The 24,136-nt window shown below is 44.9% G+C and overlaps 6 protein-coding genes across 9 annotated transcripts; 4 read left to right on the plus strand and 2 right to left on the minus strand.

Annotated features, from left to right (window-relative positions):
• Positions 1-41: 41 nt before the first annotated feature.
• BDBG_03288 (GYF domain-containing protein) lies at positions 42-6,801 on the minus strand. The gene is made up of 4 exons (XM_002626078.2): positions 6,255-6,801; positions 5,609-6,047; positions 1,644-5,547; positions 42-1,547 (listed from the first exon to the last, which is right to left on the minus strand). Exons 1-4 carry the CDS (start codon positions 6,347-6,349, stop codon positions 1,225-1,227), a joined length of 4,761 nt encoding a protein of 1,586 aa, XP_002626124.1. The 5' UTR covers positions 6,350-6,801; the 3' UTR covers positions 42-1,224.
• Positions 6,802-6,866: 65 nt separating this feature from the next.
• Positions 6,867-9,339, plus strand: BDBG_03290. Of its 2 annotated transcripts, XM_031721182.1 has the most exons (2): positions 6,867-7,665; positions 7,713-9,339. In XM_031721182.1, exon 2 carries the CDS (start codon positions 8,236-8,238, stop codon positions 9,040-9,042), a length of 807 nt encoding a protein of 268 aa, XP_031577639.1. In that variant the 5' UTR covers positions 6,867-7,665; positions 7,713-8,235; the 3' UTR covers positions 9,043-9,339. The 2 variants fall into 2 exon arrangements, with proteins under 2 accessions (XP_031577639.1, XP_002626126.1); XM_002626080.2 differs by having other exon boundaries at positions 7,464-9,253.
• A 1,222-nt stretch (positions 9,340-10,561) lies between these two features.
• On the plus strand, positions 10,562-10,744 carry BDBG_16784 (uncharacterized protein; the record flags this gene model as incomplete). Its single annotated transcript, XM_031724666.1, has 1 exon — positions 10,562-10,744. One exon carries the CDS (start codon positions 10,562-10,564, stop codon positions 10,742-10,744), a length of 183 nt encoding a protein of 60 aa, XP_031577640.1.
• A 3,057-nt stretch (positions 10,745-13,801) lies between these two features.
• Positions 13,802-14,350, plus strand: BDBG_03291 (uncharacterized protein; the record flags this gene model as incomplete). The annotated part of the gene is made up of 1 exon (XM_002626081.2): positions 13,802-14,350. The coding sequence occupies exon 1, from the start codon at positions 13,913-13,915 to the stop codon at positions 14,348-14,350; it is 438 nt and encodes a 145-aa protein (XP_002626127.1). The 5' UTR covers positions 13,802-13,912.
• Positions 14,351-14,754: 404 nt separating this feature from the next.
• Positions 14,755-17,698, plus strand: BDBG_03292 (alcohol dehydrogenase). 3 transcript variants are annotated; one of them, XM_002626082.2, is made up of 5 exons: positions 14,755-15,064; positions 15,146-16,119; positions 16,234-16,624; positions 16,738-17,575; positions 17,648-17,698. In XM_002626082.2, exons 2-3 carry the CDS (start codon positions 15,313-15,315, stop codon positions 16,525-16,527), a joined length of 1,101 nt encoding a protein of 366 aa, XP_002626128.1. In that variant the 5' UTR covers positions 14,755-15,064; positions 15,146-15,312; the 3' UTR covers positions 16,528-16,624; positions 16,738-17,575; positions 17,648-17,698. The 3 variants fall into 3 exon arrangements, with proteins under 3 accessions (XP_002626128.1, XP_031577642.1, XP_031577641.1); XM_031721184.1 differs by having other exon boundaries at positions 14,755-15,037; XM_031721183.1 differs by having other exon boundaries at positions 14,755-15,068; positions 16,234-17,575.
• A 1,397-nt stretch (positions 17,699-19,095) lies between these two features.
• Positions 19,096-20,258, minus strand: BDBG_16785 (uncharacterized protein). Its single transcript, XM_031724667.1, has one exon. It carries the CDS (start codon positions 19,743-19,745, stop codon positions 19,398-19,400), a length of 348 nt encoding a protein of 115 aa, XP_031577643.1. The 5' UTR covers positions 19,746-20,258; the 3' UTR covers positions 19,096-19,397.
• Positions 20,259-24,136: the final 3,878 nt, after the last annotated feature.

A 24,136-nucleotide genomic window follows, 5' to 3' on the forward strand; every position in this document is an offset into this window, starting at 1 on the left:
GGGTTTCTGGACCTGGATGAATGTCTCAGACGGACGTCATGCCGAGTTTAGGTTTCGCGCGCATACTAACTTGTAGTGATGTATGTAGGAAGAGAGATATTGCGTGATACCTACCGACATTTGGTGAGCACGGTATTATTGCAATGGTAGAGAAGTTGTTATGTCAATTTCAGCTTCTAACATTACTAGATGTGCTGGTTAGTCCTCTATACTGTGAGATTGAAAATATTTTTCTAATACATGCAACGTTAATTCCTTACAGCTCATTGGTTTCTTATGGATGTAACGAACACCTGCTAAATAAAAACCACTGTTAGAAAAACCCATCATACTCAAGAAGCATTCATCAATACCTCGTAACTCTACTTAAAAATCAAAACAAAGCGACATCCCCCGGAGAGCGCGCGAGGGATTCGATTGCGAGAGCGGCTAGAGAAGGAACATTAGGTAATAGGAACAGCAACTGTTAAAAAAGAAAAAGAACTATCTCACACAACGCCGTGAGGTGTTGTTGCTTGTGGCTGCAGATAACCCTCGTGTGTTACCTACCGCGCAAGGGAGGAGGAACATGAGCAAGGCGAATAGTTTGGATAAAGAAGTGTACGGGAACAGAGTGATTACAAAAGAGAGACATAGTAGCGTGAAGACATTTCAAAACTTCGAAGGAACTCGAAAGGTAAGGAAGACGGTACAGGGGAGTTTAGAGTACTCTGATAGTGGGTGGTGTTGTGAAAAAGAAAAGGGGGAGAAAGGGAGATACATTTAAGGAACCGTTTTGATCGTAACAACCTAGCTGGGAAGTGTATCGGGTTTATTAGTTGTCGCTAGCTGACCGGCGATGAGAATTATCGCAAAAGTTAAGAAGCTTAAAAAAAAATAGAGGAGCTTAAGTATGAGGCTGCAAGGGGAGGAGAGGGCTATAATGCGGATACAGTACGCAAGAGGAACGCTCAGAAAGAACCACTGCACCTAACAAACACACGCAAACACACATCCTCCCCCCCTCCCCCCCTCCCCTCTCCGCTACCCTAAAAGACTCTTGCAAACAAAGCCCAAGCAACTTCCCTTCCAGTTGCTTTATGCATGGCAACACGTTCCCCATCCTATCGTATCCTGTCGTTATCCTATCAATTTCACACCACAACACAAACCCGCTCACATCTTAATAAGTAAAACATCTTAATAAGTAAAAACGCTGTAGCAAACACAAGACACAAACCAAATCTACCGCTTCCCTTTCTTCTTCGCCGCCACAACCTTAAACGGCGCATTACTCGTGTCCTCGCGATGGGCAGCAGATTGGCTTCCCTTCTTCGCAACTTCGTTCCAGCCGTCAGAGCCATTGGAGTCTGGCACGGTGCCGAACCCATTGCTGCCGGCATTCAGGGATGCGGGGTCGACGACGCCCTTATCAGCCAGTTTGCGGCGACGGACGAATTCTTCGGCGAAGCGGCGACCGTCGAGCGTTTGTGAGTTAGCGTAGACTGAGTCGGAGATAATTTCTGTCTCAGGGGGGAGGAGAAGGAGTTGTTGGACGAAATCGTCGACTGGAGAGTTTGAATTTTCTGTTAGTCTGCTTATGGGATATATTTTCGGCGAACAATAAGGTTCTAGTGTGAAAAGGGCAGGAAATATAGACGTACCATTGATAGAGCTATTCAGCCCCTTGCCCAAGGCATTCTTAGCCCATTTCATAAGCTCCTCAACTGGCTTATTTGTATTGGTAACCTGAGCCGAACCCAGCGCGGATGGTCTTGTGAGGACGGTTGGTCTCGGTTTTGCTGCCGCCGCGGGGGCCACAGGAATGGTTCTTAGCCCAGCCGGTGCGGTAGGTGGAGGTTTTGCCTTTCCACCAGCTCCAACTGTTGTCCAAGCTCCTGCGGGCGCTGTTGGTGATGCAACCTTGCTTGCAAGATCGGCATAGCGCTTACCCGCAGAAGCGACTGGTGAGCTTACAGCAGCAGCAGCCTGAGGATTGTTTACTACAGTCAGACGCTGTTTGCGAGCCTCCTCCTCCTTCTGGATTTGGGCTAGCGTCTTCTTGGGCGCAGAAACGGTTGCACTAGGTTGTGGTTTTCCGCCTCCAGGCTGCTTCGCCCATACCGAACCAGCGGCGGATGGAGGTGTGGCGGGAGACCCACTACTCGCCCAGTTCGCAGTTGATGGTAGCCCTGGAGCTGGAGCCGGGGGTTGATTTGCACGTTCCTGTTCTGCAAGTGCACGTCTGGCAGCAGCTGCAGCCTCCTCCAGTTTAGCGGCTTTGCGAGCTTCGGCTTCTTGGATTTCCTTCAAAGAAGGTCCTCTTGGTGCCTCGATGGTTTCCTTTGCCCACGGAGCGATTGACGTGGTTGGGGTCTCAATTGGTGTCTGGTTCTGCGATCTGGAACTTGCTGCTAGAGTATCTGCAACATTTTGTCGATTGCGTTGTGCAGCAGGAGCCGGGAGGGGGGACTGTGATGGTGGTGGCGGGAAAGGTTGAGGCATACCGCTATCTACTTTAACCCACGGGGACTCCGTTTGAACGGTTGGAGTCTGTGTTTGCTGTTGCTGCTGATGCTGTCGCTGTCGCTGAGCAGATGCTGCCTTTTGTACCTGTTGAGAGAGAGAGAGGGGTTCTTGCCCTCGTTGCTGAGTGTGTTCCTGTTTCGGGGGTTGTTGCATTCCTGGTTTGGAAATGTCATCATGGCGCTCAAATTCGTCTCCAGCTGGCATTGTCGGGGGATGTGTCGGCAGCCCTTCAGTCCTTCTAACAATGTCATCATCTGTTTGCCGTCTTAGCGCATGAAACTGCCGCAAACGTTCATCGCGGGCTTGTTGGTCAAACATAGAATCTCCCTTGGCTTTGTCAAATTGCTCTTGTTCCTGCTGTAAACGAGCTCTATCTTGGAGCATGGTTGCAACTTGCTGAGACTGCGCGACATTTTCTTGTTGCCTTGCCCCAAAAGAAGGGCCGGTATTGAAGGGGAACTGAGACTGGCGATTGATGTTCAAACGATCAACCAAACTTGGGAGCTCTTCCTGGCCAGCCATCATATCCTGTGGAAGCATCTGAGGCGGCACGTTGGGCATGTTCGGTTGTCGCATAGCGGGTTCGAAATAACCAGGGACGGCTTGAGGTGGTTGGATGGGCCCTTGGATAGGAGATGGCTGGTACCCTCCTGGTGAGGTGATGCTGCCAAAACTTGGCTGGCTGTGGAGGCTGTGGGCGCTGGAGTGGTGTTGTAGCTGGGGATGCATGGTAGTATGAGGAGTATTCTGCATGGCCATCTGCTTCATAAGGACTTGTTGCTGGGCAAGATGTTCTTTCTGCCTTGCCATCAAATACTGTTCCTCCTGCTTTCTCCTTTCCAGCGCATTTTGCTGGTCAGCGGTAAGAGTTGTGCCAAAACTGGGGAAGCTGGTAGGGAACGGAGGCTGCGCGACACCAGATTGAGATGCCGATGCACCCCAAGGACCAGTTTGATTGGAAGGGGGGCCGTGAGCAACTCCGATCTGGGGTACAAGGAAAGGCTCTCGAGAGTTGCCTATACGCCGAACAAGTTGAGCAAGTGGTTCATACTCCGCATCCTCTAACTTCTTCACTTGAAGTTCTGCGGTAAAGAAACCTGCTTTGAACCAATCGTGCATCTCGAGTCCAGACCACGGCCCTTGGGTGTTGCCTTGGGGGTCGCGATAGATCCAGCGCATGCGATCTGGCATCACCATTTGTCGCTGTTGCGATGTTGGAAGCTGGGTGTTTGATGAACTCGCACTGGAATGGCTTTGACCAGGCTGGGAAGTGCCGTCCGCAGAGGATTGGGAAGGTGGAATTGAACTTTGTGCGGTGGTGGATGGTGCAGGGGGCTGGGAAGATGGAACCGAAATGGGTTGACTTCCCGGGCCAGGTTTATCGCCGGATAAAAAGGCCTCTCTTCCAAGGTCAATGCCACCAAGGGGAGAGAAGAGACCGCCAGAACGAGTAGCTTGGTCAGTGTCTCTCCTCGTAATGCCAGTGTCAAAGGGGCTGGTACTGGAAACATTCCTGTTATCACCCTGCTGCCTCATCGAACTTTCAATTCCAGTGGAATCCGGGCGTGCTTGTTCACCACGCATTTGGTCCTGCATTGCGGGAGGAAATAGAGATCCCATTTTACTTGTGCGACTAGCACTAGGAAGGCTAGTATGTGATCCAAAAAAGCCACCTCCACCAAGAGTCGCCAGGCTAGGGGACTGCAAATCTGCCATTGATCCAAAAATAGGATCGCCGAATCCGGACCCAAAGCCAGTTCGCTCCCGGGTGGGAGTACCAGAAGCTGCGCTAGTAGGCCAGCCGCCAGCAGACCCGAGTGATGACATGCCACCTAGACCGGTCAAATTTGGGAAACCCCGGCCTGCACCGACGCTCGAGGTTTGGCTACGATCACCCGCTGATGCGTCTACCGTCGACCCACCTCGACGGATAGAACCAAACCCACTCATTCCAGGATCTTCAGGGATGTCACTCAGGCCTGGCAGATGGGCATGTTGGATATCAGAACCGTCTGTGTCGATGTCGTCAGTATCGGCCCTCTCGCCATGTGGACTTTGGTAGGGGTTCGTATTGGTTGGGCTCATTGGCTCGTGGGCATGGTGATTGGGAGTCTGAGCTGGTTGGCTTTGCTGGTTTACGATGTCTCGGAAAGTGGGTCCACTCGATGCCATTCCGAAGGAGAGGCCAAACTGATCGATCCCTGGCGCAGAAGTTGAAGTCGCTGGAGCATCAAGGTCCTGGCCACCAAGCGCCGCACTTCCGCTCCGTGGTTCATCACCAAATGGGTTAGTCTCACTGCGAGCCGGACGTGTCTTTATGCCTTCTCCCCACGGTGGTTGCTGCTGTTGTGGTGGTGGCGGACTCGAATCCTCAACTTCAGGGAGGCGATCCAGGGCAGATAAAGACGATTTCTCTTTAATACTCGATCCAATATCTTCTGAGCTATCCTTAGACAACAGACCCTTGAACCGACTTTCCCCCCGCAGGCTACCGAAGCCGGACTTTTTGTCACTAGCTCCGGCACTGCCGCTCATCGGCCCCAGGGAAAAGTTGCCAAATGCGCCCATTGGCGAAAATGCTGAACCGTGGGATGAGGATGGCCATGGGGAAGTTGAGGCATTTGAACTTGTGCCGATAGGGCCCGTGGTGCTACGCTTCAAGGTGCCAAACGGAGAGCTTATACCAAGGTCAGCATCGCGACCACTGTTTTCCTTATCCCTCTCGTCTAGTTTTGCTTCTGCTTCTCGGAAATCGGTCTTTCGGCGAAGCAGCGAGGGTGGTGGGGTTGATATAGTTATATCGTCCCGGAAGAAACGAGAAGTACCCGTGGGGGACATGGGATTTCCTGAAGAATCTCCAGTGCCACGGCGTCGCGGGACAGTTCGCGCAGATCCAGGAGATGACGTGTTGAAGGATCCAAGATGGGACTGGGAATGGGACACGGATCCCTTACGGGCGATATTGACGGCACCGGAGGCATCCTTTGATCCGCTCTGAGGAGGGGGTTTCAGCGGGGAGTTGACAGAGCCAGAAAATAACTAGCAAAGAAAATTCTAGTGAGCATTTGTACAGGCATTCGATCACCGGGTTACAACATACATCTTTTTCTTCATCGTTCATTTCAGTCAATGCCAAGGGCTGAACCTGTCCGCTATGATCCCAGCAAACCTCAGGACCAGTGGTTCCGTCATTCATGTCCTCCCGTTTAGTCCAACTACCATTAACGGACGTGGGGATTTCATCGCGGGGATTCCAGTCGGCCATAAAATAATCGGATATATGTTTCCCCCAGCTCCCTGGGTCCTGTTGACTCTTGTAGAGATTTAGAAGTTGGTCCTTGGAGTACCTGCTATCATTGGGGTTGCTACGCGGGGAGCTGGGCTGATAATTAGAACTAAGGTGGGGGGGAATATAGGCTGCAACGGGAGGGGTAGAGGTAGAGGACGTGGTTTGCGCGGTCTCTCGGGTGTGAGAATTGTTAGTTGCAAGGGACGGACGGCGGAAGGTTTGGGTAGCTCCGTTCATACGGGTGCGAGACCTAGCACGAAAAAAAAAAAAAAGAAAAATATATGAAATTAGCTCCCTTGTCCCCACGACAAGACACACAAACTAGTAGACACGACGGGTGATAATCTATGATGCCAGCTCCTCGAGTAAAAGAGAGAGGGACAACTAGGTGCCAGAATAACAGCTAGGGATCAAACAAATAGAGAAGGAAAAAGCAATGAAAAGGGCAATGTTTTACCATTCCCCACCGCCGATTCCGTCTTTTCTTAAACCAGAATCATGGGCGTTACCAGCTGCCGCAGAGGCAAAACTCGATGGAAGAGGTGAAGGCATGATGTACTAGCTAACTCTGGGATATTGGTTATCCACAGACGTCTACAAAAGACGTGTAGACAGCAATGGAGAATTTGGGATTTTGGGGGTGTGTGTGTCGCGGTTACCGGCGAAGAACAAATTAAAAAAATAAGGCGAGCTGTCAGACGACGAGCACGGGGGGTAAAGAGAAGTTAAAAACGATGGTTCAAGATGTAAGAGGAAGAAGAGCTTGCTGGAGGTAATACGTGGCGTAGCTTCGTGTGTACAAGGCGCTGGAGATGAAGACGGGTGGTTTGGGACGCGGGCGGAAATCGAGCAGAGTGGACGTTGGAAGTTCTTCGTTTCGGGCGATGAGTGAGGCGGTGGTGGTGGAGAGGGAGAAAAAAAGGGCCGGTCAGGCCAATCGCAGGCGGCGCGTGGCAGTATTGCCGAACCTAACTACAGCCACGCCAATTCTGCCCTGCGTAAAAATTCTAAAGGCTAGGAGGCGTTAGTTAAATAACTTAACCCAACCATTATTATTAAACCCCATATTTACATAAGTTACTACGTCGACGAACTTACCACTACAGAGTTGCTAAAAGTTACTGCTTACGGATTGCAACGCTCTTGACTTCAACTGTGCAGAGGATTTATGCTAACAGGCGAAATGAGGAATATACCAGGATAATGCCTCCTCTTTTGACTTGAAATAAATAAGCAGGAAAATCCTTCCGCACAGCACAGATTACTAACTATCCCCATTACATAGTTGCAAACATGAAAAACATTCGAGAAAGTCGTGCCAAAGAAACGAAATGAAATGAAATGAAATGAGACGAATGCAATCTATCCGCTGGTTCATGGACAGAAGAGCCAGCATTTCCAAGCACCAAGGACTGCAGCTTTCAGGAATTCAAAATTCCAGGCCCTTGAGCTTCGGGCGTAGAATGAGAGGGAGCATGTTTTTTTCCATACCTCTTATTACTCGCAACCTTTTCGGGTTTTCTGCTCCATTCCAAGGACAGCATCTCCAAGGCTGCCCATTCTAGGCATTTGAATATCTCGCTTCGAAATTGTCTCTTGAACCTTGTTGGGAGTAGGATATCAGGGTAGTGCGTGGTATGCCGTGTTGCCACGCACCCGCCATCCAAATATTTCTGGCTAATATCAACATCCTCCAGGAGAAATTCATCTCCTCTTCTATGTTTTGCCAGGTACTCCGGCTCTGTATACTGAAAATTAGATGACTACCCCCACCTGTATAGCTGCGAAGGACTGCTATTTTTCAAACTGCCTGTCAGACCATCTCAAGGTTGTTAAACAGTTTTGTTGCGTGGCCCAATTACTCTATAGTCAGTCCCACGCACCCATCCCCCTTGCCTACTCTAACTGTAGATAGACACAGACTCCCGGGTGATATAGGCAGTTATCCCTCCAGAAGGACGATACAGCCTCAATGCCTCCCGCTAAACATGGTCAAACATCATCATCGCAAACCTTCGTGACGTTGCATCGAATCAGCAGCATGTTTGCCTGGTTTCCTGAGCAGCTCCCTAGCTATCCCATATAAAAAACATAGCTATCTGTTGGCATGTTTGCCAATGCTCAACACATATTCTTTTCGATATACTCTCAATATTCTACTATGCTCCATGTTTCCCAATCTTTCTCAGGCTCGGTGTCGAGAAAATGGCGGCAGACAGTTACATGGTATTAAGCAAACACTGTTATGTTTAGCTGTTACTTGAAGGCAAATGTCTCAATGGCTATATATGCTTATAGCTCCCATCTACGCCCTTTCTTGTATGAATTTTCTGATTTGTTTTTCTTTATGCATCCTCATTGTTCAACAATGCCTGCCGTTGCTCCCTAAAACCTCCGACTGTGAATTTAGTCTGTCATCGTGCTGAAAATAACACACCATGCCCTTCCGTTTCGAGCGTGAACACGAAAGACAGTATGGTCGGTTTTCACTACGTCGTCCAAATCCAGCCGATAGGGCGTCTCAATCTAGACATTCTAATCCATCGACTACTAGTCCCACCCGGGACAACGATTCGAGTTGGTTTATCACCGAAGTTGAATCTGATGAATGTGAAACTCATCAAGAAGAACACTTTTCTTGGGTCCTGTCTGCGAGATGCAGTCAGGAGCGCTTCTCCTTTGATTCGCTCACAGAGGATCTTCCAGATTCGAGTTCCTGCACTTGTTTGATATGCTCCCCCATTCGACGCCCAAATTCAGGAAATCATATACGGGGAGACGAATGCATTCAAAACCCACAAGCTCATGATCGTGATCCTCATGGTGGCTCCCGTCGTCGATGCCGACATGAAGATCCCCGCCGAACCATGAACCCACTCCCATCAGACTTCTCTGATAACGATAACCCTGATATCACAACCACCACTGATGACGAAATCCCAGACAGCGACGACGCGATGTTGAACCTCGATAATGCCACTACTAGCCCTTCCCGTAATACCCCGGGCGAAAATACACATCGCAGAAACGATAACTACCTCTCCTTCGTAGATGGTATCTTGCAGCGTGAGTTTGCCGATGAGGCACTGGTCGCTGAATACATGGCTCGGCATCGGCGACAACGAGGACAACCACGACGGGGTCGACAGATGGATCAAAGTCCTAGTGGAAACGGTGATGGTAACTCTCGTGCTAGAGATGGATCTAGCGAGTCTATGAAGAGGCTGTATCAGTATCGAGAATAGGTTTTTTTTTTTTTTCCCCTTGCTCTGCTTTGCTCTCCTTGTCTTTTTGTCAGATTTCCTCTCGTAATCTTGCTATCTCCAGACCACTAGCCACCTGGCCCTTTTCGAAGTCCGACTGCGTTCAGGTAAAATTGTAAGAAAATAATAAAGAAATGGAAAGCAAAGCCCATTCTCTTGCCTACTTAAATACTTCATCCTATCTCAACATAAGCATCTCACCTATCCGTTTTCATTCTAAACAAGGTATACGAGCTCTGCACGTAACTACTAATCCCTCCACCCTTAGGCCAAACAGATTCTCCTTAAAATCTGCACCCTAGTAAAAATTATACGTCTCCATATACTCAACCCGGTGGATAGCAGCAAAAAGAAAACGGAATAACGCACGCAAAGTAGGGGAGGTACAGTAGATAAAGGACCTGAAACTGAAGCCCAGCTTCATTTTATACCATCTAGATTCAACTGCCTCGTCTCCCTGCTAATTCCGTTTGCGATGGGCTTCCGCTAGACGTACGTGGACAGATTATGTATATCTTAGTTTAGGGCACCACAGCTGTATTGGGTCCGCGTCACCGCATAAGAACGTGCTCAGGAAACATCAAAATATTTTCATTCTCTGGATGCAAACGGGCTCCCCCCTCCCTCAACGCGTTGGAAACCGCACACTGTACCTCGTGCCCACATACATGTTAACCATGTCCGGGGGGTGAAATGTCGATAGCAGGAGGCAACTGGGATTCATTGCCTAGGTCTCGAGTGTGTCTACTGCGCAGAGGGAAAAATGGAAGTATGTACGAGAGGGGTTAGTTATGGGAATGTCTGACACTAAATATAACTTTCACTCCTTATCCTCAGATAACTAGAACACCTCTCATCTTTAGCAAGAGTTAAATGACGCGGTATGATGATTTAAACCGGCGGTTCAGGCGTCAATGTCGCTGAGATCCAGCCGCGACAGAGCGAGCATATTGGAGTATTTAGATAACAGATATTTAATGCTTCCCCTGTCCTAGCCTTAACTACCCTTCTAGGGCATTTGTTGAACAACATTGAACCTTCCTGCAGAACATGCAGAACATGCACAAAAAGCAAAAATAGCCATCGCCATCCCGTTTGCCTAAAATATCCCCATGTCAAAATAAACTTTCGACTTCCAACTCGCAGCATTTGCTGATGACAAATCCATCTGCCCGACCTTCCTATGTTATGTATGTGATGTTATGTTATGTTGGCGGCAAATCGGCAGCATCGATGCACCGCAGCCCGGGGATAAAAGGCGGAGTTGAAAGCCGCCGGCCTCAAATATTGTGGCGGACATATTACTTGTGAAAACAGAATTTTCCCAGCCCCCCCTGAAAATTAGTAGCAAAACACCACCAAAAAATCAAAATATCCACATTTCTCTAGAATCATTCAATATCATTCAATACACATCTTTTTCAATCAAATATCATTCAAATACGCGTCTTTCTTATCTTTATCATCAAATTCACATATATCAATCAACTCTTTTTTCAATATGCCTCACAACACCCGTCATTCTGCTGCTTCACAAGCCTGTACAAAGACTTCTACCCTGTGTCTCAGTCTCCTCAAACTACCTGTTCCAGAAGTTCTGGATAATGGAGAGGATTCAGTCAATGATGAGATGAAGAAGCAGGTGAATGAGAAGAATATAGAGACTCAGTCTGAGAATTCTTGATATCTACAAATCTCTACACCTGAGCCTGACATCTCATACAGATTGTATGAATAAGTGATTATCAATAAGATAAAGAATTCTGTCAAGATCAAATACTGAACTGTCTCAGTAAATGATTCAACTATCAGCTTCTTTCATATTCAATATACTGTAGAAAAGATGACTGAGAAGTATATTATAAAACAGATCTGTAAGAAGATGAAAGTTATAGATTATACAGCTGTTATTATATCATATAAATGTGAATTTCAGATTAACAAAATCATCATTGAGAAGAAGAAGAATTGAAAGAAGATAATTGATCTTTTAAAGAAGTTATATAAGAAGAAGATGAGTGATCTTATCATTGAAGTCATCTCTTCTTTCAATCTTCTTAATATCTTAATATTATTTTTAAATACATCTGTAATACACAGTTCTGCAGCTTTTATTAAAGTATCAGATTTATAATTAGCAACTCAGACATTGACATTAAAAAGAGCTCTTGATATCAAAGAAGAAATAATCTTATCATTCTACAATTCTTATCACTGTTCTGTTAAATTCTCTTGAATTCATGAAATATCTGATAATGAAAAGTCATCTACACATTCAAGAATCACAGCTATTAGTCAATAACTGAAGAAGATTTGAAATTGATAATTAAAGAAATAAGATTCTTTGTAGATTGAACATGAGATAACTGCTCAGTAATATTATCAAAAGATGAATTATTATAACTTTGAGCAGAGTACTTGCTGAATAGTATATAATAATACTCATATTCAACTTCTGAGTAGTGAGATTGTAAGTTGAATAGATAATATTAAATGTGATAAAGCAATAGTTGAGACTTCTTTAAGAAAGATGATAAAATGATTAATAAGTAGAAAGAAGAAGAAGAATTAGAAGAATAAATCTATAACTTCTATATTCAATTCTTCTATACAGACTTCTCAATTATCAGTAGTTATATTTTCTTCTTGAGCTTCAGCAGCTTCAACTTCATTAAATATGACATTTTCAAGTGAGATAATCAATGTGATGATGATGAAATATATAATGAAAGAAATAGAAGAACTGAATTCATAACTATATTATTATTCACATTCAGATCTGCTATTAAATCTTTCATTAAATTCTTCATTGAATTCACTGTTGAATTCTTTATCAAATTCTTCATTGAATCTGCTGTTAAATTCTTCATTGAATTTACTATCAAATTCTTTATTAAATCTGCTATTGAACTCTTCATTGATTTCACTGTTAACTTCATCAAATTTATCTTCAATTCAAAGCAGTTCAATATCTCAATTTAATGAATAAGCAGATTTATTCTTTGATGAATACTTTAAATAATTGACAATCTGAAGACCTAATAAAGCTTCTAATTTATTAGATATCAAGTTTATTCTTTAGAAGAAAGAATTTGAATTGAATTATCTACAGATGTTGACAAGAGAACAGTTACTTAATATAAATATTGAGAAGAATATATTTTAAATTATAAGAGATAAATTAAAAAGTTCATTATAGCAGACAAGATTGCAGAAATTTAAATCATCTCTATTAACTGCTTATAGTGATGAGAGTAGATCTCATACTGCTTTAATCTCTAAATCTGTATTATAGTTGAATAAATTGTAATCTGAATCTTTCTGATTATTATAATACTATTCTATATAAGCAGATCTGAAATATTCTTTTATATCTTTTTCTTCTATAAAGTTCTCAACTGTATAATATAAAAAAGCTTTAAAATCTTTATTAAACTGAGTATCTAACTGATCTCTATATCTTCTAATTTATTTCTTCAATGTGTGAAAAGACTTCTCTATAGAATTATAGTCAGATGAATATAATAATAAGAATAATAGTTTAATATCTACATCTCTGCAAAGATTCTTCAATTCTTGAGATTGATGAGTATTATAATTATTCATCACTAAGTAGTGATAATCTTATTAATATTTAAGCAGTATCTGAATATATACAAACTTATTAAACCTCTCTGTATTATAGAATCTCTGATATATATCATAATTAATATATTCACTAACAGTTATTACAGATAAGATTGATTATCTTCAAGATTATTTATAGAGTCTTCTAATATGATAAGAGAATTCTCTGTTTAATTATTTATATTGTTGATTCACTGTATATTTATTTACAGTACTCTTATTCAAAAAGATCAGTTGATCAGAGAGATACTGAGTGAGTTAAATATATTATTCAGCTTGAAGTTCTTTATTATATTAAGTGACTATGAGTTCAATCTATATTATAGAACTAATGAATTAGTAGGTTCTATATATTAAATAATATTTAATTATAATATTAATCATCTTCTTTTATATTAAATTCAGTTTCTTCAATACTCTAGATATTAACTGTGAGTGAATATTAATGTCAAATTCATTCTTCACAAAGCAGACAGTCTTATCATGATATGCAGTTGAATATATCTTGAAAAAATTCTTTAATTCTGACAAGATATCTGATGTGATCTTTGACTTTACACTGTGTATTGAATGAGATCCTCTAGCAGTTTCAAAGCAGTGAAGATTTCATTGAATTCAATATACAGTAGTCAGATAACAATCAATACTTCACATGATCTTAGCAGATATATAATCATTCTTAAGAAGGTGTACAATCTCATTGATGATGAAATCACAGAGTTGAGGTGGCATATTGATGATAAAGGTAAGAAAGACGCGTATTTGGATGATATTTGATTGAAAAAGACATGTATTGAATGATATTGAATGATTCTAGAGAAACATGAATATTTTGATTTTTTGGTGGTGTTTTGCTACTAATTTTCAGGGGGGGCTGGGAAAATTCTGTTTTCGCAAGTAATATGTCCGCCACAATACCTGCCTCACATGTTACTCTAACTTCGTATTTGATATTTAGATGACAGCCCGAGGATTTTTGGTCGCTGCAACCACCATCCTCATATACTGTTCACTTACCCCAGTCTTCCAATTCCGCAATCTTGTGATACATACTGCAGCTTCATCAAGACACTTTGCTGTGAAATATTCAGTCCATTAAACTCAATTGCATAATCGCCGTATCCCTCAGTTCCTCTTCCACCGCTGCAGACTCGAATACTCCTTCCAACCCCTACAAAAAAGACAGACTAAAAAGAAAAGAAAAGAAAAGAAAACACCAATCAAAATGTCCGCGATCAAGGAACCCGGCGTCTTCGGCCCCGTCATCGCCCTCAATCTCTGGACCTTCGTCATGGAAGGCTGGATGTACGCCAAACGCATCCCAGCCATCGCCAAATACAAAATCGCCATGGACCCGAACGCGCCCAAGGAGCAATTCTCCGCCAAATTTCCGCCCTCCGTCCGCTGGGTCGCGGACAACTACAACCACCTCATGGAGCAGCCGACGCAGTTCTACGCCGTCACCCTGGCGATTGCGTTCATGCATGAGCGCAAGGGGAGCAAGATGGACGTCGCCCTGGCGTGGTCTTATGTCGGGCTACGGGTTATTCATAGTTTGGTGCAGGTGTCGAAGAACAATATCACAACGCGGTTCCTGGTCTTTCTTTCGTCGTCGTTTGTGCTGCTGGGGCTGACTGCCAATGCGGCGAAGCTGGTGTTTTAAAATTTCTGAGCGGGTCTGGGCTGTGGAAATTGTATGTTTTTTTTGTGCGAAATTGATATATTTATGTATACAAAGGATAGAGGTAGTTAAATGACAACCAATCACTACAGAGACCTGTTGAGACATGATCTGGTTGTCACAAAAGTGTACAGTAGTAAATCGTCACAGGGAGCTTTTACTCCAAGCCAATGTTAAGATGAAGGGATGCATGATGCTATTACTGAAATCAGCAGCACTCATCAAAAATCACTAAATCTTTTGGATCCCAACAACAGTTTCAATAAGGCTGAGTTTAAACATAGTACAGTGTGCATTTGAGTTCGAGAGAAAAGTTGATGCCGAACTAGCAAACAAAAGTCACTGGGAAAAGTAAATCTACCAACGTAAGCTTTTGGGATGAACTTATGTAAAATTGAAAGGAGGGCGATTTGCGCATGCGAATGAAACCGCACCTCCTCCAACTCTTCAACCATTGAATTCCAAATCGATCGATGTTGAACAATTGGGGAAAATATGCAGTTGGATTCCCCCTGCATTGTGTCATTGCCGAGGGAGCAGGAATGCCCGGTTAAACTCTCGGGTAAACAAACATCTTAAATACCCCCCCAATTCTGTCGGCAAGACATACATGATCATTGATCGGGGCCAACGCCAGCAAACTTGAAGAATAATGAATATCATTATTAGGTATCAACATAACATCTTGCCTTGAGGGTTGGTTTGTACAGACATACGTCTATTCTCTACCCTAATTTATAATACCATACCGCTGTGTCACTGACCCAGTTCTTCCAGGGCAATTGGAATTCGAATCACGAGGAAGGGAATTTAAAATCCTCTTTCGTCCCAAGTAGATAATAGCCCCATTGGATATAATTGATTGCTATATCGAGAAGAAGGACTATCATTCCATCCAAATCTCAACCCCCCTCAAAAACGGCCAATTGACCTTAAAACCAACCATGCAAGCGGTCACCATTGACTTCATCGACGGCAAGCCCGGCAAGCCGGGCCAAGTTTACTACCCCCTCTCACTCAACAAAGTCCCCATCCCAACTCCACAAGGCAGCGAGCTCCTCATAAAGCTGACCGCCGCGGCCCTTAACCACCGAGACCTCTTCATCCGCCAACACCTATACCCAGGCGTAACAGCCGGCGTTCCCCTCCTAGCCGACGGCGTCGGCACCGTCGTCTCCGCAGGCCCAGCCGTAAAGGAGCCACACGCATGGCTCCAAAAGCGCGTGATCCTGAACCCGGGGACCGGGTGGCAGGATTCCGAGGAAGGGCCCGAGTCCCCCACCGGCTACGCGATCATGGGCGGCACGAAACTTAACAGCAGGGGCACCCTGCAGGAATATGTCACCATTGACGTGGGCGAGGTTGAAGAGGCGCCTGCGCACCTGACGGATGTGGAGGCGGCGGCGCTGCCGCTGACGGGTCTGACGGCGTGGCGGGCCCTGGTGACCAAAGCCGGGGCGAAGAATTCGAGTCAGGGCGCTGCGATCCTGATTACGGGGATTGGGGGCGGGGTTGCGCTGATGGCGCTGAGGTTTGCTGTGGCGAGAGGTGTGCATGTGGTTGTGACAAGCTCGAGTGAAGAGAAGTTGAGGCTGGCTGTTGGGCTGGGGGCGAAGGGGGGCGTGAATTATAAGGAGCGGGAGTGGGAGAAGAAGGCGTTGAAATTGTTGCCTGCTGGGAAGAGGAATTATGATGCGATTATTGATGGGGCTGGAGGGGATTCGATTGAGAAAGGGGTGAAGTTGCTCAAGGTACGTGACTGGATGTTATTTTTGTATTTGAATAGATATCTTGATCCCCTGGAGCGCCGTCTGTCTGTTCAATACACTATTTGTCTGGCAAGTTCGCTAATCCACCCATCACAGGCCGGCGGCATCCTCTCCGTATACGGAATGACAGTATCACCCAAAATGCCCTTCACCACGCCCACCTTCCTTAAGAACATCGATGTCAAAGGCTCAACCATGGGCTCCCGGAAAGAGTTCAGTGACATGGTCCGTTTCGTCAACGAGCACAAGATAAAGCCTATTATTTCCCGTGTAGTGCAGGGGATCGATAATATTAAGGCCATTGATGGATTATTCGATGACATGAAGAATGGCACCCAGTTTGGCAAGTTGGTCATTGAGATTGCGAATAGCGGCGATAGTAAGTTGTAACCAATTAAAGATTTACAAAACATTTCTCCTTCAAGAGGGTATATTTCGTTTACTTGATTCATTAATTAGCCCCCTGAATGGCTAGACACGATAGACGGTAAGCCATGAAATTCTTATTTCAATTTCAGCTTCTAAAATTATTTTTCAATTTCCTAAGTTTGTAGATTTGGAATAGTTATATATTCAGCTAGCTAAATTGGTTATGAACAGTATAAATGCTATGTTAGGCAGTGTGATATTGTGAGAGTAGGGTCGCACTTACAGAGAAGATCGTACGGAAGTGGTCGTTCGTTCCGAAACATCAGTATCATTCAAACACAGGCATAACCGCTCGTTATGGTAATGGAGAATCAAATGCATCCATTCCCTGCAGAGCAGACCTGCCTGCCCGGATACTCAGTCTTATCCCAAGAGGCTGCATGGCATGCATGCTGTAGCCAAACAACGGACTGCCTTTGACTGGGTACTCACACACACTCCAAACCCAGTCCATTGAATCCACCATCGATGATTGTCCATTTCGTCCCCTTTACAGCCTTAACACACACGAGAGACTGAATAGGCATCGCGGACCGCAGTGACCTGTTTGGCGATAAGAGGCACCAATAATTTCGTGCTAATAGCTGGATAGTCATCGTCCTCATCGTCCTCATCGGTATACTTCATTTGCTGAAGGAGGAAATGAAGGGGGAAAGCACTTTATATCCAGGAGATAAAACCACCTCCATTTCATGGATTTGTCATTTATCCTTTACGTAACATCATTCCGCAGCGGATGAGAATGTACTTCTATTAATGCATAGAGCTCGCTAAGGAGACGTGGGTATATAGGGAGTTATCTGGAGAGAAGGAGGAGCAGGAAAGCTCACAAATATCACGGGTGTGAAAATATAGAATTGTGCTATTTTAGCGCCTAATATCTATGAGCCTTCCGGCTTAACATATAGCAGTTAGAGGTGATGAATTCCATCCATGCTAGAAAAACGAGCTGTTGTAGCTCCTGCCTGCATAGGGGAGGTAGGAGGCGATACTTTGGCATAACTTTCAGGTAAGGGATTTGGAGCGTATTGTAATAATATCATATATTTGGTATATTTCGCTGATAAAAATGTGAGAGCAGGAGATTTGATTCCCCGTCATGCAAGGGAAAAAAAAGGGGACATTTCACAAGAGTAGTAAGGAAAAGGCGCTTCCCATACAACGGTATGGGATAATCAATTTCATCGCGCTGTCAAAAGAGAAAAAGGTGGAAGATATGAATGGTTTGATTTTGCGCATCATTCATCCATGGAAATTTAATGAAGGTCATGGAAAGTCACTGATTTGAATCGGAAACTGTCCGACGTAGTGTCCGCGTACAATTGAACTGTGCTTGATTTCGAGAAGGAAAGGGAGAGTGTTCGCGAATCTCCTTTGCTTCTAGACCAGCGCAGAAATCGAGTAGTGGCAAAGATTCAAAATGCAGGTCGCCAGGACGAGCAATAATCGAGCCGGGCAGGTTCAATTATTTCCATGACGTTTGCATATGCCAGGTTTAACACGTTTGGAATAGATTTTTCCAGAAGACGGGCTATCAAGCCTTGATCGCCAAAAGAACAAGAACAAAAACTGAAGCAGCTATTATCACATCGTCAGCCCTTTGAGTTCAACCAAGCCGGTATGTAAGCTGCGGAGAAAACCAGCAGACAATCTCCAACCTTAGAGCGTGGTTCTAAGGAAATAAAGACTAGGTATGGATGGCTCTGACTCATTAAGGGCTAGAGACGACAAGGGGTCATACATTGAGGAAGATAGTTATCTCCTCTGGACTGGTAAGAGCCCAATTATGTCAACGACTGTAACCCGGGTTAATAAGAGGTTCCTTGATACCGCACTCTCACTGGCGCAATCACATATTGCTCATGTTGTACATGTACAGTACATACAAGTGATTGTAAACCCGCCCTAGTGCCTCTTGGGAAGATGTTAGAAATGTAACCCCGCAATTTGACAGATTTGGAAACAAAATATACTCGCAGGCCTAGCCCAAAGTAAAATGAAGCTGAGCTCACCGGCCTTCCTTCAGATCTCGCCCGATCTCGTATAACGCCATCTCTCTCACCTATCCGTCTGCATTCACTTCATGACACTAGAGATTGAACAGGGAAATCACGCTTCGAGTCGTTTTAACTTGGGACAAAGTTCGATTCCGCCAGATCGAAGGCCCTGATTGACAAGATAAGGTAGCTAAACCTGCAGCAGTTTGTTTCCTGCTTCTGCCACGTCACAGCAGACCATCTCAACCTTGCCTTAACTACCATAAATCGAGCAATCAATCAATTCCGTCATCACCGATTCGAGCTCTAGCGCTACTGTGCCCTGATGCATCTTCCATGCACGCGCTCATGTCGCCCACGCTGGTGGGGTGGGTTGGTTTGGGATCTGGTGCTATGAATAGAAACATGCCCAGGCGCCAATTTAGCGGCTCTTCTTTGCTCTTTCGCCCAAGCTGCCGGCACTCACCACACAAACAACATGGGGTAGTATTATTCTGACACAATGGGGGATTTTATCCTCTTTCCTTTCTCTATTTCTTCACTCCGTGCTTTAATATCTGTAAATCTTATTGTTGTTTTATGACCTTTTTCTTTTTCTTTTTCTTTTTCTTTCTTTTTGGCTTATTTTCTGTGATACCCGTTGTGGTGAGTCCACAAATTAGAATGCGATAACGAGATGCGCTGCGAGCGGAGTTTGTCTGAGAGTTGTAGGTTCTGTTCAAGCCCTGATTGGCTTACGTTCCATTTTCTATTTCTGTCTCTTCAGCAGACTTTTACTGGAAAAGAACCAATACCCTCGGGACCTCGTGGGGCTCAAACGGTGCTGCAAAACTTCTATAGTGAGACACTGACATGGAACCTGGGCTGCGTAGCTCCCGTCTCAGCCAGGGGGCTCGCGCGTTCCGCACGCCGGCTCTGTCGTCGGCAAAAGCCGAGGAAACCGACGAGTACTTCAGCTTTCCCCAGTCTTACTGACTGTGGGCAGGGATGGTTCTGCCTACTGTTGCCATATATTGGCGCATTAAGCTGAGAGCGGCCATGTCTCACGGAGCATTTGATACGCGGAAGGGAGGGTGACCATTTCTTGGGAACTACCGAGTGAGATAAGAGTAGTCTGTTTCTTATTCCTATCTCCGTCAGCTGGCTCACCAATACAAAATTTTTGGATCTCAGCCAGCACATAAGCCTACCACCTCGGATAGCTTTGGGTGTGTTCTTTCCCCCATTTTCTGGGGTATTCTGTGCCTCTCCGCGCTTGAAAGAATGGCGGATGATGCCAATGATGCCAGGAAACCTCGTTCAAAGGGTTGGTGGTGGGGATCATGGGGTTCATGCATCAGTATCGGGATTCTGGAAGTCTCTTCGGCATCATTCTTTCTCCTTCCTACCTACACTTCCGCTATGGAATATTTTGCGTGAATATCCCGAACCTAGAAACAGTGAAAATAGAGATTCAAAGGCGGTAAATCCTCCTGTTCTCGCATGTGCAAGTTTCCTACATGGAAAAACCTTATCCGGACTGGCATGAATATGAAAATCGCTACACACTGCACGCTACTTGCTTTTAAGCTTTCCCTTCCGCCTGATTCGTCCACGAAGAAGATCCTCACTGAAGGCCCTGACGGTCCAGTTCCAATCCTTCAATGCTTTTGTTTCAGTTTCAGTTTCAGTTTCTATTTATATCTCTATCAGTTGTTGCCGGAGAAATACCGTATCTCAACCATCCCTTCAGAGATAGCTGGAGTTATTGCTAATATGCTCGGTAATTATTAGTTCTCGTCAATCACTCCCATTAGACCCACCATTATTGTGTTTCCTCCTAGCTCAAGGAGCCATAGACAAAAGTCCTTGAGAGATGCCCAAGCCGAAATTTCTATTCTGCGACCCAGCAGCAACTAAGCTAAGTGAAGCTATCCTATCCGATGTAGAGCTGTACTCGGGTGGTTAAGCTCCTTGGCTGTGCTGCGCGTGCATGAGCCGCTCTATGTGTCTCAGAAGATCCTACGGGGATCGGACTGCATCATCACGGACGATTAGACTGACTGGTTTACATGCATGTCCGTCATCGGCAGAAATCCTATACCGGTTTTTCCTTATCCGAGGGGAAAGCTAGCAAAGGACGGCTTTGGTGTGCTGCGAGATCCTTTAATTACCCCTTTTCTCCTCTGGGCTCCTATCAATTGCCTGCCACCTCCAGTCATATTAGTGAATGATTTGTTCTTCCACCACGCTCCCCATCCAGCGGTGAGGAGTATAAGACAAAGCCCCGTCGGGCGCTTGAAGATGATCGCCAGCAACCACCTTGGCTGGACACATAGCTTATCTAAATATAGTTCATGTTGATCTCAGCATGATATTCCCCCCTGTGGCGCTGCGTCCAACAACAATCCTTCTGCCTCCTTTACCGCCAATCTTCCTGGAGAAATCATCCGAGCTATCCTACACCATACTAGGGAGAATCGTATGTCATATGTACTGCCCCCTGGCTTTGCTCAAAAACATCACGGCTCAAACCTTCAAGCCACTAGTTCCAAGGGAGTTCGGCTTGCCCCTTACCCCCTTACCCCTTGTCTCTTCATTCACGTCCCCAGAACAAACCCGTGGAGCTTTGATGCCTATTTCCTACGTGGCAGAGGCTGATGAAACGCCCCTGAGTAACTAACTCCAACTCCTACCCGCTGTGGGTGGATTCCCCCTACAGCAAAGCTTATACACGCCCAATCGCCAATCCGTATATCTGCATATTCATGGGGAAAGCACTTCTCGAGGAAGAAATGGGCGGGTTGGGAGAACACTCAGAGTGTATGAGTGTGGGGGGGGGGGGGGGGGGATGAGCGGTGGCTAACTTAGATTCCCACAGAACCCATGATGATTTCAACGCAAGGGCCAGCATATTCTTCAACTAGCTAAACCACTAACTTACTACTTACTATGCGTACATAACGAGTCTTCTGTACGGAGTATCGTCTGAAAAGTTTATGATAAGAGAGACATCATATGCACAATGGGATAATTTTAGAATCCTCCCTTCTTCCACTTAGGCTACGGCAAGTAAATAATAAATTATTACAAGAGAACGAACGTGCGATAATCTGTACGGAGTACTTGTCTCCCTCTTTGCTGCCTGTGGCGTTCCAGCTTAGTTACTGGTTGTGTTGGAGCCAGCCATTGGGCCATGAGTGAGTTGAGAGCGTGGGGTTTTTGGGTTTGGGTTTGGGCGTTGCGACCTATGCATCATATGATGAGTCTCTCTCATCCGCACGCTGTGCTATTTACATACGGAGTATATATTTGCTCCTTGTTATGGCTTCATGAGGGTCTCGTGCATTGATTGTGGCTTCTGGGCGGTGAGTGGAGGCGTTTACATAGCAAGATGTTTAAAATACATACAAAAATTCTTTTGACTCCATTTCATGATGTCCTCAGGGGTTATTGTATCGAAAACTCTAAACCCTTTTTTTTTTTTTTTTTTTTTAAGAAAAAGAAAAAGAAGAAAAAAACAACTCTTGCCTGAGTTTGATCACAGCTCGTCCTTAGCACATGTAACAGGAAGGTTGAAAGTTCCCCAATCCAATTCGTTCTGGGTAGAAATTGTCTAGAGAAGACATACATCCCGTAACATGCGTACGGTTTAACTAGGAGGTATGATAGGATAGGCCTCCTAATTAGCTCCTTTCTATCGCCCTGGGAAGCTCCGACTGATGATGATGCTCTGACGCGGCTAGGAGAGCTCCGCCACGAATTACAGTACATATTCACCCCCTTTTATCGCTGCATGGAATAATAACAGGGAGGGAAAGATTTGAGTGAGCTCTACGCAGTAGTATGGTATGTACATGTACAGTACATGTACGTACATAGCCCTTCAGCTCTTCTCCGTGTTTACTGTACAGTAGCCCCCTATAAGAATAATTCTACAATGTCATGCAGAGAATACACAGTACGGAGTAGATATGGGGCATTGGACAGGGGGCATTGGCGTTGGCTTCTTTCCAGAAAGCACTTGCATGAAGGTTCCCCACCAAACTATCAAATTCCAACTAGTTACTCCTACATACAAACCCAGGCTAGTTAGCGGGACAAAGCCAGCTAAAGGATGATGGCAAAGACGGCCGGGGGGAAAGGAGGAGGAGGACAAGTCAAAGAGAAGAAAAGAACATGGAAACCAGCATCCCGTCGATTTCCGTCTATTGTGGAGAAGAAGTTCTAGCCGCATGAAAAATAAAAATAAAAATAAAAATAAAAAATAAAAAATATTAGGAAGCCATGGCTGGGGAAGATAACACAGCAGCCATTGCCTGAAGAAATTCTTCCGATGTACAGAGGTAGTGATAGTCGTTGATATCATACCTATATCATATATTCTTTTACCCGTCAGCGCCTTCACACCAGCAATCAAAAAATTAGTCTTCCAGAGCAATTCCTGTTCTGCACCCCTCCCTGCGGGCTAGCCAGAGTATCTAGGTAAGGGCATACATAACATACTTTACACAAACCCAAACCCATAAGTTAACTCAACGACGTATCCCACGAGTTCGGATAGTGGCCCCGGAAAACAGTTAGATTTATGCACCTTTTCTGTGGTCTCTGGTTGGTTGGAGGCTTGAGCGCCGCGGGGGAAAAAAAAAAATAAATAAATAAAAAAAGGAAAGAAAAGAAAAGAAAAGCAAAATAATAAAAAAGAAAAGGGCTAATTAAACTTTGTCTATATTTAGAAACTAGCTAATCCAAAAAAGCCAAAACCAACACACACAAAACAAGCTTTCCACCAGCCGAAGCTTTTTCCCTCGGGTTGGGGTTGGTTGATAAAGGGGTGATTGGGAGATGCTTTCATGTCCACCAGGTTCTCATTATTATTATTAATTATTCTTCCAGCGTACTCCGTAGAGTTGGTTGGTGGCTGCGAACGTGATATGTCGGCCACTTCTTGGTCAGACGGGTCATACATAGATAGTTCTATTATTTATCATTATCAACTACTTAGGAAGCAAGCTCTGCGTCCAGCAGTAACTCGTAAGTTAACAGCCACGGCGTGAGGATGTTGTTTCCTCTTGTTTTTATTTAAATTTTTTTTTTGAAAGTGGATATAATCCCCTTGGATTTGGTATGGTATGGTAATACAGAGCAAGAGAATTTTTTTTTTTTTTTTTTTTTAAATTGAGCCGTTCCATTGTTGAATTCGTTGAGATGGAGATAAAAGTCAAAATATCCATGAGTTGTCATCTTGATGATGGATAATGTATGTATACAGCCATTGGCTTGCTTTGTTCATTCATTCCATGGACGCCCCCTCTGATCAAGAGGGGGGAATTTGATGGAGTAGATAGGTAGATAAAACAGACTGACTCTTCAACTCAACTCTTTTCTGGATTGACTAGGTAGATGTGCATATATTTTGCAGATTGAGGGAGGAGGAGAGAGGAATAACTCCCCTCCTCGTCTGATGGTTGTTGGTTATCCTATCAAAATTTTCGCCATCTGTTTTCTTTTCTTCTTCTTGCTTCTACATTTGAGCCACCAGCCGGCCAGGCAAACTTTGTTGCCGTCGCCAATAATGTCAATGTCAATGCCAT

Source organism: Blastomyces gilchristii (genome assembly GCF_000003855.2).
Source record: "Blastomyces gilchristii SLH14081 genomic scaffold supercont1.5, whole genome shotgun sequence".
NCBI classification, from domain to species: Eukaryota; Fungi; Ascomycota; class Eurotiomycetes; order Onygenales; family Ajellomycetaceae; genus Blastomyces; species Blastomyces gilchristii.

Coding starts and splice junctions, on each gene's coding strand:
- BDBG_03288 (XM_002626078.2), bottom strand. CDS start 6,349: ATGCCTTCACCTCTTCCATCGAGTTTTGCCTCTGCGGCAGCTGGTAAC. Junction 6,048..6,254: donor GGAATCGGCGGTGGGGAATG/GTAAAACATTGC, acceptor TTTTCGTGCTAG/GTCTCGCACCCGTATGAACG. Junction 1,548..1,643: donor GCTGAATAGCTCTATCAATG/GTACGTCTATAT, acceptor CAAACTCTCCAG/TCGACGATTTCGTCCAACAA.
- BDBG_03290 (XM_031721182.1), top strand. CDS start 8,236: ATGCCCTTCCGTTTCGAGCGTGAACACGAAAGACAGTATGGTCGGTTT.
- BDBG_03292 (XM_031721183.1), top strand. CDS start 15,313: ATGCAAGCGGTCACCATTGACTTCATCGACGGCAAGCCCGGCAAGCCG. Junction 16,120..16,233: donor AAGGGGTGAAGTTGCTCAAG/GTACGTGACTGG, acceptor CACCCATCACAG/GCCGGCGGCATCCTCTCCGT.
- BDBG_16785 (XM_031724667.1), bottom strand. CDS start 19,745: ATGTGCTGGCTGAGATCCAAAAATTTTGTATTGGTGAGCCAGCTGACG.